Source organism: Manis javanica, chromosome 11 (genome assembly GCF_040802235.1).
Source record: "Manis javanica isolate MJ-LG chromosome 11, MJ_LKY, whole genome shotgun sequence".
NCBI lineage: Eukaryota > Metazoa > Chordata > Mammalia > Pholidota > Manidae > Manis > Manis javanica.
Genome location: NC_133166.1, coordinates 100546910 through 100560566, shown reverse-complemented (window position 1 = coordinate 100560566; position 13657 = coordinate 100546910). Strand labels below are relative to the sequence as shown.

The 13657-nt window shown below is 50.8% G+C and overlaps 1 protein-coding gene and 1 long non-coding RNA gene across 2 annotated transcripts in view; one reads left to right on the top strand and one right to left on the bottom strand.

Moving 5' to 3' along the window:
• The first annotated feature begins 6779 nt into the window (after positions 1-6779).
• LOC118971823 (uncharacterized) lies at positions 6780-13436 on the top strand. The gene is made up of 4 exons (XM_073217019.1): positions 6780-7274; positions 11210-11385; positions 13079-13220; positions 13309-13436. Exons 1-4 carry the CDS (start codon positions 6780-6782, stop codon positions 13420-13422), a joined length of 927 nt encoding a protein of 308 aa, XP_073073120.1. The 3' UTR covers positions 13423-13436.
• LOC140844487 (uncharacterized) overlaps positions 7268-13657 on the bottom strand; it is a 27743-nt gene continuing 21353 nt past the window's right edge. The window contains exon 4 of the long non-coding RNA XR_012122891.1: positions 7268-10583. This is a non-coding gene — a long non-coding RNA (uncharacterized lncRNA). The remainder of the gene's footprint in view (positions 10584-13657) is intronic.

The window sequence follows — 13657 nt, the reverse complement described above, 5'->3', positions numbered from 1 at the left end:
GTGATCAAGAAAGCAGACTCATGCTGTGTAAGAGTGAACATGCACCCAGATCCTGACTGTATACTAGTTAGCTGTGTGACCTTGAGCAAGTTAAGTCAGCTGTTCTGAGCCTCACTTTCCTAATCTGCAACGTGAGGAAAACCTTCCCCACTGAGCTGTGCAAATTAAGTGGGTTAACTGATGTACACCACTTAGTACAGAGCCTCATCATGGTTAGGGATAGAATAGAGACCAGCCAGACTGTTGGAATAATCATGCATTCAACCAACATTTAATGAGCATATACTGCTAAACAAAGATAATATATATTGTGGTTAAAAACTCAGACTCTAAAATGAGACAGGCCTGAATCTAAATTCTAGTATAGCCTCTAGTAGTTATACAGACTTGAAACAACTTAAGTTTAATGCGTCTAAGTTTCTACTTTCAGCTTCATCCCTACTTCCTAGGGGCTTTCTTGGTGAGGATGTAATGTAATTCTGGCAAGAATATATCAAAAAAAAAAAAAGAATATATAAATATACCTCTGCTGAACTATTTCTACATGTAAAACATTCAACCAGATGCTTTCACATAAACTACATCCACTAAGTGGCTCCATTTCCCTTACCTGAGGCTCGACCCTGTTCTCTAGTCCCCGAGCCTATCTACTCCTTTCCTGAGTGCTTTCTGGGTGGATCCCGTCCGCTTAGCACAATGCCCGGCACAAATTAAATGTTCAACTGATGCCAGGTATCACTATGATGAGGACCATGATGACGGGCATGATGCTTCTATGCTTGGCACCATACCAGGTACTGGAAGAAAAGGTCTACTAATACCTCAAAAGATCTATGGTACCTGGCATTCACCATCTTCCATCCAAGTACCAACCAGGCAGAACTGGCCTAGCTTCATATTAACAAGACTAAGTAGACAAGATCGAGTGTATTCGGGTAGTAGGCCCACGACAGGCTTGGAGAAAAAAGGTTACGGGGGGCCAAGTAAAGCCCAAATGGCTGGTACAGTTAAATACTTTTTAAAGACACTTCTAATCTTAGGAAGCTTTAAGAAGAAACAAAAACACAGAATCTACAAAGATACATAAATCAGAGAAAGTCTGAAAATGTGCTGGGTCAGGGGCATGTGTGTCAGAAATGGTACTCATAGAAGTCCTGAAGGAACAGCGCCATCAGTAGCTTCAATCAACAAAAATGACGTGGGCAGCCTTACAAGCCTTCAAGACCACATCTTCTCAGTCTCCTGGAACAACCACCCCAGAGCCACTGAGGAGTTTCTCCCACTGAATTCCCACCTCAAGGGACCACGGCGCTTCCGCCCAGGCTGCTGAGCTGAAGCGAAACAAGTCCCAGCAGTGACAGTAAGGACTCCAAGGACACAATGCGGAGCCATGTGCCAAGTGAAAATCCGAGACAAGGGCTGGGGACAGCCTGTGCTGGAGGGGAGGTGCTGGCAGAGGTGAGACACAGATGCAGGCGCAGGCAGGGAGCCGCTCAGTGGCCTGGCAGACACTGGCCCTGAGAGCACGGGACTCCCAGGACGGCAGGGTGGAGGAGGAGAGCCAAGCTCGCAGCACCCATGGGCGTGAACCCCAGCACCAAGGAGACTCCCACGTGGGGCACAACAAGGGCAGTAGAGTGACGCCGTTGTGTCTGTCTGGGAAGGGTCACAGATCCTGTGACTAGTGTGCCCAGTCACTGACTCCGTCTGCCTCACAGGCCAAAAATCCAGGCTCTGGTGTGCCCTGACGAGCTGGCTCCCAACATCTCCTGGGACAGTGAAAAAGGCCAAAACATCTATCTTGTCCTAGGCTGCTGGTCATTAAATCTAAGCTTTTGCCCCAGAAGGCTCAGCCTCATACAAAACCCAGGCTGGCAACTGGACTGGCACGTGCTGTGCTGACGATGGGTCGGGCTAAGTGAACACGGTCAAACACTGTCACTCCACCAGCCAAAGCCAGAGGATGGAAATAATTTCCAGAGAGCTGGAGTGCGGCGGAGCCATGTGAGTCGCACTGAGAGTTCTACCCCATTCCTGCATGGCCCTCCATAGGCCAGACGTGGCAGGGGGTGAATGAGGGGTCCTGGCCAGATGCCCTCCTGGCATAAGCTGGGGCCCTCAGATGTCACTCGGCTCTTGAGGTTCTTTGTCTTCATCATGGAGGGAGGCTCTGGACAGGCAGAGGTGTCTCTGGGGTATACACAACTTGGGCAACCGATGACTCATGGGGCTGTACTGACCTCTGCGTGACTACAGGAGCTTAGCGCCATGTCACTCAAAAATGGAGTTTCTTTCCTGCCCGGAACAAACTACTGCGTAGCTGAGTCAGATCTAGACAGCAGGAGTCACAAACAGGAGGAGTAGGACAGGGGGTTCCCCAATTTAGGCTTGAGCTTTAATTTACATACTGCCTCTCTCCGTCGTCACAGGGGCACGCCCAGGCGCATACCCACAGCCCAAGAAGGAAGAGGAAAGCCAGCGGGCCGTCCAGCATGCCAGGGCACAAGTCTGGGCTTTCTGCAAAAATGCCAGCATCGTCAGGAGCTAGACCAGGGACACAACGTCCAAGTCCAATGCCCTCATCTGATGGGTGTGCAAAGGGCAGGGAGCAGTGTAAAACATAATATGTAATGTCATATTTTTGGGGCAGTACTTGGGATGCATGTTCTTATTGTTTTCATGGTACGAAACCTTACCGAAAGTAATTGAATGTATCATCTTCATACAGAGAGTTCGAGTCAGGAGGGTGGGTTGACCACAATACTTGGGGGTGAGAGGCAGTCCTGTGATTGATTTACAGAGGGTAAAGCACTATGGTCCCAGTGAAGGGACTCACTACCTCACAGGGTCACTCATCTTCCCCCGCCTCACGTCCTTCACAGCTCCAGCGGTGGGAAAGTAATTCAGCTCCACACATCAATAGTGACCTCCCTGTCTGCTACCCACTCGCCCCAAGGCTGCTCTCTGGAGTGCCACAGAGTACGCCTGACACCCACCTCTGTGACAGTCCTTTAAATATACCAAACTGCACCCAGCAAACCCCCTCCACAAAACCTTTCACTCTCTGAGGAAAATATTCCTGTTTTTAACCATTCTGCACATGCCAACAGCCCTCCTTTGTTCTTGTTCTAATTTAACACTTTCCCTCCTAACTGGGATCAAAAACTGGAACCACCCTCCCCAAATGGCCAAGGGACAGCAGACACTGACTTCCAGCAGAACCTTCTTCGTCTGTGGGTGCTGCTGCCCCACTTCTCATTCCCACCCTAATCCCATACACCTGGTTTAAAACTTTGGTATATCTTATTCTGGACTCTTTCAGTTGTGATTTTAACAACATATATATAAAAAAAGAATATATCAATATACCTCTGCTGAACTATTTCTACATGTAAAACATTCAACCAGATGCTTTCACATAAACTACATCCACTAAGTGGCTCCATTTCCCTTACCTGAGGCCTGACCCTGTTCTCTAGTCCCCGAGCCTATCTACTCCTTTCCTGAGTGCTTTCTGGGTGGATCCCATCTGCTTAGCCAAGCTCCTCAAGGGCAAGATGCTCTGACAGTGTCAATGCTGCACTAGAATCTGAGGCTTTGGTCTCTACTAAATGAGGCAATTTATCTACCTTTATTCTCCAACCTGTCCCAGGCAGGACAGATGGCAACCCTACAGGCCACGTGTTGCCACAAGACTGTTACCAAAAACACATGTAACCCTGTGTCATAATTCAGAGGCTCATAATATGCTGCCACGTCTCATCATGTGTGTGCATCTGGTGCCTCCAACTGGGGTCTGAACTTTTCAAAGAAAAGGCCAGGCAAGCAAGCTTTAGAATTCTCTCTCATTCTTCCCAAAGCTGAACCCCCAGCAGCCGTCAATCAATACTGTGCTTTGGCTACTCAGGCTAGATTAGGCCTCCCTGTCAACAGGAGCACCCCAAGTCCCCGATCAACACCAGAAACGGGCTCGGTTGGTCCAAGGCCTGTGTGCACAGTTCTCTGAGGTTTCTACTACTCCCTCCTTCCTTTGATCTAGACTTGTCGAACATGAATTCACTCATTTTACACCAGTTTCTGGAAAGAGCTCCCAAGCAAATATTAAAGGGACACCCGACCTGTGCTCTCACAAACACCAGCGATGGCCTCATCCCCTGGCTGCAGGACACTGGACTGACCATGGTGCAGCCTCAGCTCCGCCTTGGGGATCTGTCATGTGGTTCTCTTTTCTCCGTGACACCATGTAAGGCTGAGAATGGAGGAGAAATCAGCTGTCTTCATCTCAGAGGTGGAAAGACCACCGTCAAACCCACCCTCATCCAGAGAATCCAAGACCAGACACTCTAACAGCTCCCCACGGCTACTAGCTAGGTTTTAGCTAAGGAAAGGGGAGACCGCCATCCTCACCTGATACAGTAGCCTATGAAGAGAAACGAGTGCCAACAGGAGGTAGGTGGAAAGATGGAGCCTCCCCCGCCTTCAGGTGCCACCTGGGATGGACTGAAATTCTTGCTGTTATCGTGAACATGCAGCAACCAAGGAAAAACGGGGGCAAAGGCCTCTACCTTGTGTTTCCGGTTCTAGGCATGTCACAGACGCTGCTGGGTCCCCGGAGACAGGAAAAGTAGTGACTACACACAGCACACTTACAGTCCTTGGGAGGCTGGCCGAGCCACCGGCTCTAGTTAATTACTGAGCTCTTATCAAGTACCTCTGATTCTTCTAAATACTTTCAACACCTAAGACAACATCAGGCGCACAGTGTGTGTTCACGCTGCTACTAAATCCAGGACAGGAGGAGAAAGAGAATCAAAATTAAATATAAGATATGGTTCATAAGCAAAGGACTTCCTAAAATAGCTTACAGAGCTAACATGATTTGGGAACAGTTATAAAACAGCCTGACTGCAAGGAAGCTTCTCGTGGACCGGGACTGCGTCTCACAGCCCTTTATGCCCCCACAGGTGGCATGTACACGTCTAGTCATCATCTGCCAGCTGAGCGGGCAAACAAACGCGGGAATGGAAACGCAGTACGAAACATCTTTGGGGCTTATTTCTAAATATCCGAACTATCAATGTTTACCTTTCATTTTCAGAACCATAAAATGCCCAGATACTACTCAACTGACCACTTTTTACCATGAGGCTATACTCAGAATTACTATCATCTTTGTAGTAGAAATAATGTGCCCCAGCAAGTCGCTTCCAACATTTAACCTGTTTCCCACCCTGGGCTCCCGTCTCTCTCTTTTTCTCTCTCATGCACAGAACAAGTTGCAATGTTAAAACATGGCAGGAACTCTTTGTCAGTAAACTTTGCTCCTTGGCCAAGATGATAAAGCCAAGTTATGCCGTGGAATGCACCCCTCATCTTGTTCATTTGTAACCTGCTCAGACCCAAGCTAGAATCCAGCCAGTTGACCTCCCAGACATGGCCACCTCCCTGGGGCCTTTAGGAGGGTAGCAGGCAGAGGCGACCTCCCTCTCCCACAGCCCTGACCCCCACTGACTGCCAGATGAGGAACAGCAGTAGGGCCTCCGTTTGGCTTAGAGCCCTTAACAGAGGCCTGGCTTCCTACCAAGGTTGTCCTCCGTCCCACCAAACATGAATGCTCCCTATGTTCCCCTTCTGAGAGTGCCTTCAAATAAGGCCAAGCCCCTGTCTTTTACGTGTCCAAACAGCATCCTTCTGATCAGGAACATGGACCACAACATCCATTAAGCACTTGTCAGATGTCATGTCTGGTGTGCAGCCCTCGGTATGCATCACAACCCCACTCAAGTCTTCACAATGGCTCTAGGAAGCCAGGACTGGTATTCCCTCCATTTTACAGGTTAGGAACTAAGGAGCTTGTTCAACGGTGAACAGCCAGTAACTCGACTCACAAGCCCAGTCTCAATCACTGTGCTGGACATGCTAGCGACATCCCTTTCTCTTTAGGGGACTTCCTCCGAATTCCTGTCCTTTGTTGATGAGCTACTTCCTATTTTCACACTTGACGACCCCTGGTAGCAAGGCGGGGCTAACCATGCTTCCTTATTTAAAAAAAAAAAAAAAAAAAGGTGCTCAACATATCTTTTTGGTAAATAAATATTTTAAAAATGAGTAGTACATTAACTCACTTAAATGAGGCGTAATGCATGCAACACTCCTTTCAGTTCACAAAGTAGTTTTATGACAAACCATCCCATTTCACCCCCCTCGAAGCCCTGTGAAGTATATACACAATGACCCCCATCTGCAGACGAGCCAGGTGAGCAGCAAGGCGAGGGGAGTCGGCCAAGACGGCCCAGCCAGCCGGTGGCGGAGCGATTCACGGACCCGGGCGCCAAATCCCCGTGCTCAGGGGCTTGAGAGGTGGAGCGTCAGGAGCCACAGCGGGGGCTCGGGAGGCAGGAAGACACATATTTACTGGCTATGTAACCCAGGGCAAGTTAATGAATCTCATCTCAGTTTCTTCATCCATAAAACAGTGCTAATAACAACTGTGACGCACCGTTACCGTGAGGATTAAATGAGATACCGTAGGCAAAGCACTTCGCGCACTGGCCAGCACCGAGTACATGCTCGTTGAATGACAGGTGCTCTCATTACACTCCTGCCCGGGCAGGGGGGCTAGTGTCTCCTGAACTCCCTGTGCCCCGACCAGCGGTCACCACAGGCAAAGCTCCACACGCAGCTGGGGCTTCACAGGTGGGCCGAGCGCACTGTCCCCGGACCCAGCCCCTCGAGGAACTGCGGCCAAGCCTCCCAGGACCCCTGGAAGTAGGCCGTGCATGCCTATTTGCTCTTCTCACCAAGGACGGGCCTGTCCCCAAGCCCCAGGAGCGGAGCCCTGGAGGTCCAGGGCCACAGGCAGGGCTGGACGGCCACGCAGGTTCACACAGGCCATGACCCGCGCTCACCGCCGGGAAAGCCGGGGCCGGGCGCCCCCAGGACCTCGGTCCCCACCGGCGGGGGCCAAGGAGCCGAGCAGCCGCGCACAGGCACTGGCCACCCACAAAATGGCCTCCACGGATGACCTCACCCCTCCCTCCCCTGGGCCGTCGGGGCTCTGCTCCCGGGGCTTGGGAACAGGCCCGTCCTTGGTGAGAAGAGCAAATAAAAGCGCATGGCCTACTTCCAGCAACCTCATTGTTTCTCACTTGGAGATTAAAATAATAAATACACAGGCACACGGAGGCTGGCGAGCGCGGGGGGAATTCGGTGGCATCGGAGCTGCGGCCCAAGACCCCATGCAGCAAGGGGCTGCCTGCAGGAGGCGTGTCAGGGTGAGCAGGACCCCATGGACAAGCAGCTGGGGACGGTCAGGGCTGGGCTGGGGGTCCCAAGGGCCAGTCCGGCTCCCCCAGAGCTGAGAAGGGAGGGGGAGAGGCGGAGGGCTCCCTGCCTACTGCCCACACTGCTTGTGACTCCCGCAGGGCAGCCCCACTGCCTCCCAACCGCTTGCCCTGCTAGCTCCAGGCTCTCCCTTTTCCAGCCCAGTCTGGATTCCACTACCAGTATCTTCCCCGAAGTCCTGTACCATCACATCCCTCTCCTGCTCTGAAGCCTTTCATGGCTCCCCAGTGCCCAGCCTAGGCATTCTCCTAGCCTTCAAGGGCCCCTAGCATCTGGTCTCAACCCACCCCTCCAACCCGTTTTCCCATTTTCCCACACTGCACCCTCTGATCCTGCCAAACTGCTCCTTCAGTAAACCTCCCTCCTACACATCTCCACATATACTGCGTTTTCTCCTCATCTCAGCCCAAATCTGAAGGCCACTCACTGTTCTCTGAACACATACTTGCTGAATGTCCACCATGTACCAGGCACAGGGTGAGGCAGCATGGTCAGGGGGTCAAACAATCCCACCAACACTGCACACATGTAGCAAGTAACCTAAGATTGATTGACACAGAGCATTTACATGAGCCAGACAGTATTTTAAATACAGGCTCATTTAATCCTTCCAGTAACCCTATGAGGTAAGCGCAGTTACTACCAGTCCCATTTTATAGATGAGGGAAATGAAGCACAGCAAAAATAAGTAAAACTTACTCAGACACCATGAGACAAACTTCCCTGGACACTGGGCTTCCTCAGTAGGGGGGTTGCTGTGGGCTCTGGGGCACAGCAGGGCAGCTGGAGGTGACCAGTCATGATAGAGCCGAAGGCAAGGATGGCCCCGGTCAGAGCACCCTCACTTCTCTCAACAGATACCCCAGAAGTGAGTACTTCCCATACAGAAAAGAGATGATTGGAGGGGAAGGTAACCACCACCCAGGGCCGTCCTGCCTCATTCTAAGAAAGCAGGAAGCAGGAAGGGGTATGAGTAGTAGCCGCTGCCATAGTGTGAGGTCAGGACGGGGAATCCAAATTCACTCAGCACCTACATTTACCCCAGGCCCCTCAGTGGGACAGCTTAACCCCAGATCTGTTGGGGGCTCAGTGACTTCAGTGTCTGGCCTCTGGCAACAGCCAGGGAGGGGGGTTCTGGAGTGTGGCAAATGGCATCTTCTTTCTGTGTCTGCATGGCCGGGAGCCTCTGCGTGGCCAGAAGATTCCGTGTGCCCCTGCTGCCTCTGTGCCTGTGACAGGGAAGCCCTCCCTCCACAGGGGAGGGCAGCAGGGGGAAGCTGGTATGAGGCACAGGCAGGCGTGGAGCTCTGGGGCTGCAGCCCTCAGCCTGGGGCATGGCCACCTGGTACCAACCCTCCTGCCTGCTGGGGCTGTGTATGGGGTGGAAGAGGGTCAGGCATAGCAATATGGTGGGGGGTGGGGAAAGAGACCAACCCAAGTGTCCTTTCCTCCTCCTCCTGTTCTCTCTCAGTAGAAATCCCAGCCAGGGAGTCCCTGTGCCCCACACAGGCCCGGGCAGCCTGTGTTCTACTGCAGCCCCACGCAGGTTGCAGTTCTAGCTCTGGCCAAACAGAAGGGACTCTTTCTTCCTCCCCTTCTCCCAGCAACTCTCGGGGGCTCTTCCTGACCCTGGAAGGAATGAGAGCTCCATGGGGACAGCTTTGTAAATTGCTGAATCCCCAAGGCCTACGATAGTTCTTGGAATACAGCAGGCACTCAATACACACTTGGAGAAAACCCGCATTATCACGTCCACCTTACAGGTAAGAAAAATACATTTCCCAAGGTTATACAGCTAGTGTGTAACAGAGCAATGATTCCCATCTAGGACTTCCCAGGCACAAAACACACCATATCATGTAATCACTAGCATTTTCTGAGCACCTGACACAGGCAAGATGCTCCACAGGATACACAGGATGGTCCCCCAAATCTAAGCTTGATTGGAGGCCAATTATGTGCCAGGTGCTGAGGAGCAAAAAGACATGGCCTTTCTTTAAAGACTGTGTGTGTAAACACATATGCATACATACGCATATGTATGTACAAGCATACACACACACACAAATGTAAATGCTTATGCAAACACATGCTCCCTGTATACATAAATTTGTAAATACCATGTGCGTACAAAATTAAATGCATAATTCTTTTAAGCCATCACTAGGCAGTAAGGGGGAGCCCAATGATTAAAATAGCTAAGAAATGCACTAGGAACATGGAGGGGTCAGGATTCACTGTACACGAAGTCTTCATGAAGGAAGCAGAAGCTGAGGGAGGCTCAGAAGAATCCAAAATTTCCAATAAAAAATGGAAGGAGCAAAGATGGCCCGAGGGGTAGGAATGATGTGCAGAAAAGCATGGAAGTCGAACCGTGCAGGCTCAGGGAACAATTTGCAGAGAGGTCTGACTGACCTAAGGTTTTTTATTCCCTTATTTATTTTTTTTAAACAACACCTCTGCTTTTAACTGTTTTATATTCTGCACTTATCAATAATGTTTTATTTGAAATAAATTTCTATAGTGTGGTAAAAAAAAATTTATTTGGAAAACCACTGCTCCAATTCCATGTTATCCTACAGGTGGGAAGCTGGACTTGCCTATGGCCCCAGAGCTAGACTGTGGCAGGACTGGGGATGGGCCCCAGGTTTCTGGGCTGCCCATGAGGCAGGTGTCCAGGACACTGTCAGGTCTCATGTGGTGGAATGAGGGGAGCAGGGAAGGTGGATGACTAGAGACTGAGCATCAAGTGGGCTGGGCCTCGGCACTCTGATCTGTAAAGCAAGGGGTGCCAGGTCCCTGTCGGCAATGTGGGCCTAGACTGGGACATTATCTGGGATATTCGGGTCTCAGCAGCAGAGGCCTCCTCTCCTGCTGGAGAAGCTAGAGCTTTTTCTACTGGAAATCATACTTGTTGGTCTTTTTCCTGCTTGGCTTGTTTTGGCACGAGGAAGAGGCTAATCGTGGCAGAGCTGCCTAACGCACAGGGCAGCAGTCCCCTTCCTCAAGCAGGGGGGCAGCCGACTCCAGAAAGGGAGGAACAGGATCTAGGAGTCTGACTGGTGAGCAGCTGACCTCTCTCTTCTGGTCTCTGGCGGCTCCTACACACCCCACTGGAGCTGCCTTCCCCGAACAGCACTGGCTCTGGAGGCGGACAGGTCCCATTTCCACCTCCACCTGTTACTTAGCTGAATGATCTCAAGAAGCATCTATATGGCTCTGTGACTCAGTTTCCTCATCTGTCAAACAATTATCCCACAGCATTACTGTAAGACTTAAATGAGTTAATACATAGAAAACAATACAGTAAACAGTTACTATTTTAGAGTTTGTACATAAGGTTCCCTGAAATGTGATCTCTTAGGTGCCAGGCCACACTAGGCCGGATGCTCAGCTCTCGTGCTGTGGGCTGGCATAAACAGTGATGCCAGGGATGACACAGGCACAAGCTTGTACAGACCCAAAGCCTCCTTTGGGGTCCTGGCTTCCCTTTCAGCATCTGAGAGAGAGCTGGAGGTGGGAAGGGTGATACTCCAGGCTTCCCAGCTCTGTGAGGAAAACCCTGCTACTCACTCGGCAGGCAAGCACGCAGGCCTCTCCTGCCTCCTGCACTCTGCCTGGATCCTGCCCGGGGAGGCATCATCTGGTTCCCAGGACTGGGGAGCCATGTTCCACATGCTTGGATCCTCCATTTACACCCTGTAGGAATGCTCTAGGCATACTCCTCGAGATAAAACGCTTCCAGGCAGCCTGGATTTGGGGGTGTTATCTGGATATTATCTTTAAAAGCCATTTCTGCATATTATCTTGAGATCTGGAGCCGACTTGTGGGTGTACCCAAGATTTACCAAGTTGCTTTTCTCAGAAGGGTGCACGTATGAGAGCATACGGAGTTTTGCCTGCCTCAGGGCAGAACGTCAGCAGCTGGGCATTCGTACAGAAGCTACCAAGAGTAAGATGGTGGCAGACATGGCATCCGCTTTCTGTCCTCAGCCCAGTGGAGCTCCGGGTTCTGCAGAAAGGGAAGTCTTCAGGACTCCGGTAAGTTTAGGAACAGCCCAGGCTCAACTCTTAGCTTTTAGATTGCAGCCTCTTGTCTTTATATTCCAGCATCTAGGGCCAGGCATGGTTCTGCACTGGAGCTCAGTGAATACCCTTTGCATTGAATGGGGACTCTGATTCTCTACCACAATGACTCAGAAATAACTACCCTTCTATTTGAGCCAGGTGTGTCTTTCACATGCAGCCAAGTCTCTACAACTACCAGTGTCCTCGATAGAATATTCTACTGCACTTACAGGGTGACGGGGTTGTCCTGGGGATTTTCTGGTGTCAGTCATTATGACTGCTGAATTAAGTTAGATGTAGCATTTAGATAACAGATTACTCAAGCTTCCCATGTACCATCTCTGAATTCATTTTAAAAGGGAGGAAAGAGCAGAAGTGCCAAGCACATTTCCCACCTTCCCCCGCATATCCTCTGCCTCACTGATCTGGTCCCCCTGTTGTCCCTATGCATGCATTCCCACTCTTTCCACCAAGCTCTTCTTCTCATTGCTTCCTCTACTTGAGGTACCCCTCTCTCTCCTCTTTACAGCTCAGAGCCCAGCCATATTGCAAGGTCTCACTCACGTTCAAGACTTCCACGAAGCCTTAGAGTGATTTGTGCTGCCTGGATCTGTCTCTGCTGGTGTTTCACCTTCACCTCACCTGGTACCCAGCATTCCACAGTTCAGGCTGTTTCAGGACTGTTTCCCCTCATCTCCTGTATGGCCTGTATCTCCACCACCCCTCTATAGAAATTCCTTTCTGAGGTTTTGGATCCATTACTATTTGCCAGTTCCAGTGCTCCTTCCTCAGACCTCATCCTTCTGGACTCAGATGTTGCTCAGCACCCCCTTCTTAAAACCTCTGTCTCATTTTTAAGTACATGGCACTACCCCCAGACCACCTTCCCTGCATCCGTCATGACTCTGCTCCCACCTGTGTGGAGCCCAGGCCTCTGCTCGTATCACTTGGCCCGTGCCCTGGAGGGCCTTCACACCACTGGCTGCATCCCTCCCCTCTCCGGTAGTTCTGAGACACGTCAGAACACCCACTGGACATTCTACTTGGGTATCCCCGACACCTCATGTTCAACATAACTAAAATGCATTCAACGATTATTTGTTGAGCACCTAAAAAGCCAGGATCTGTCCTAGTCATTGGTCAGCAGACCACATAAAAGGTCTTGCCTCAAGTGTCCACTAATGGATGCATGGATAAAGAAAACGGGGTTTTCCATGTCATGGGACATCATTCAGCCTTTAAAAGGAAGGAAATTTTGGCCCCTGCAACTACATGGATGGCCCTGGAGACATTATGTTAAGTAAAACAAGACAGTCACAGAAAAAGCAAATACTGTGTGATTCCACTTCGATGAGGGTCCTACAGTAGTCAAATTCAGGGTCAGGAAGTAGAGTCGTGGTGGCCAGGGGCTAGAGGAAGGCGAATGGGGAGTTATTCAATGGGCACAGAGATTCAAGTTTGCAAGATGAAACGCATTCTGAAGGTGGATGGTGGTGATGGCTGCACAACAATGGGAGTTAGTGAAAGCTAAAAGCCTCTGAGCTGTGTGTACAGTTAAACATGGTCAAGATGATAAATTCCCTGTTATGCGTATTTGCCACAATTAAGAATGTCCTCGCTCTCTTTGTGGTTTTCTGCCTATCATGCTTCAATAAAAATGAAAAAGACACTGTCCGCCTGGACCTAACGTTCTAGAGTCAAGACTGCACGTTCATCCATGCAGCGTCCCTCCCGACGTCCCGCCTCTGTGCTGCCGGTCCCCACGAGGCGCCCTGGTCACCTGGCTCCTCCTCCTCGCCCACGCCCAGGTACTCTCCGTCACTGTTCCTTAAGCCTTCACCCTAGTTCTTCCTTCCTCCCCATATCACAATTGCCACCACCTCTTACGTTTGACAGAAAACAGGAGGCGGTAGAAGCAGCTCTGCAGGGCCTGGTTCCTGTGCAGGCTCTACCCTGGCTCTGAAGAAAATCAATGCTTCGGCTTTCATTTCCCTGTCCCTTAAAGGATGAGTTTGACAAGACATTCGCGAAGGGTCCTCTGGCTCATGTACAGGGTACGAGTCTCTGGTTCACCCCATCCAGCCCGGCCTGAGGTCTGCTGTATTCCTCACAGGCACTCAGCAGCCTGAGAAGAAAGGCCTCATTCAGGAGGGGAACCCGGCCGGCTGGGAGATGGCTCCCTCCACGCGCTCCCTGGCTCCCTTCCCTGCCAGCCTGAACTTTTACTGCCTGCAACCTTGTGACT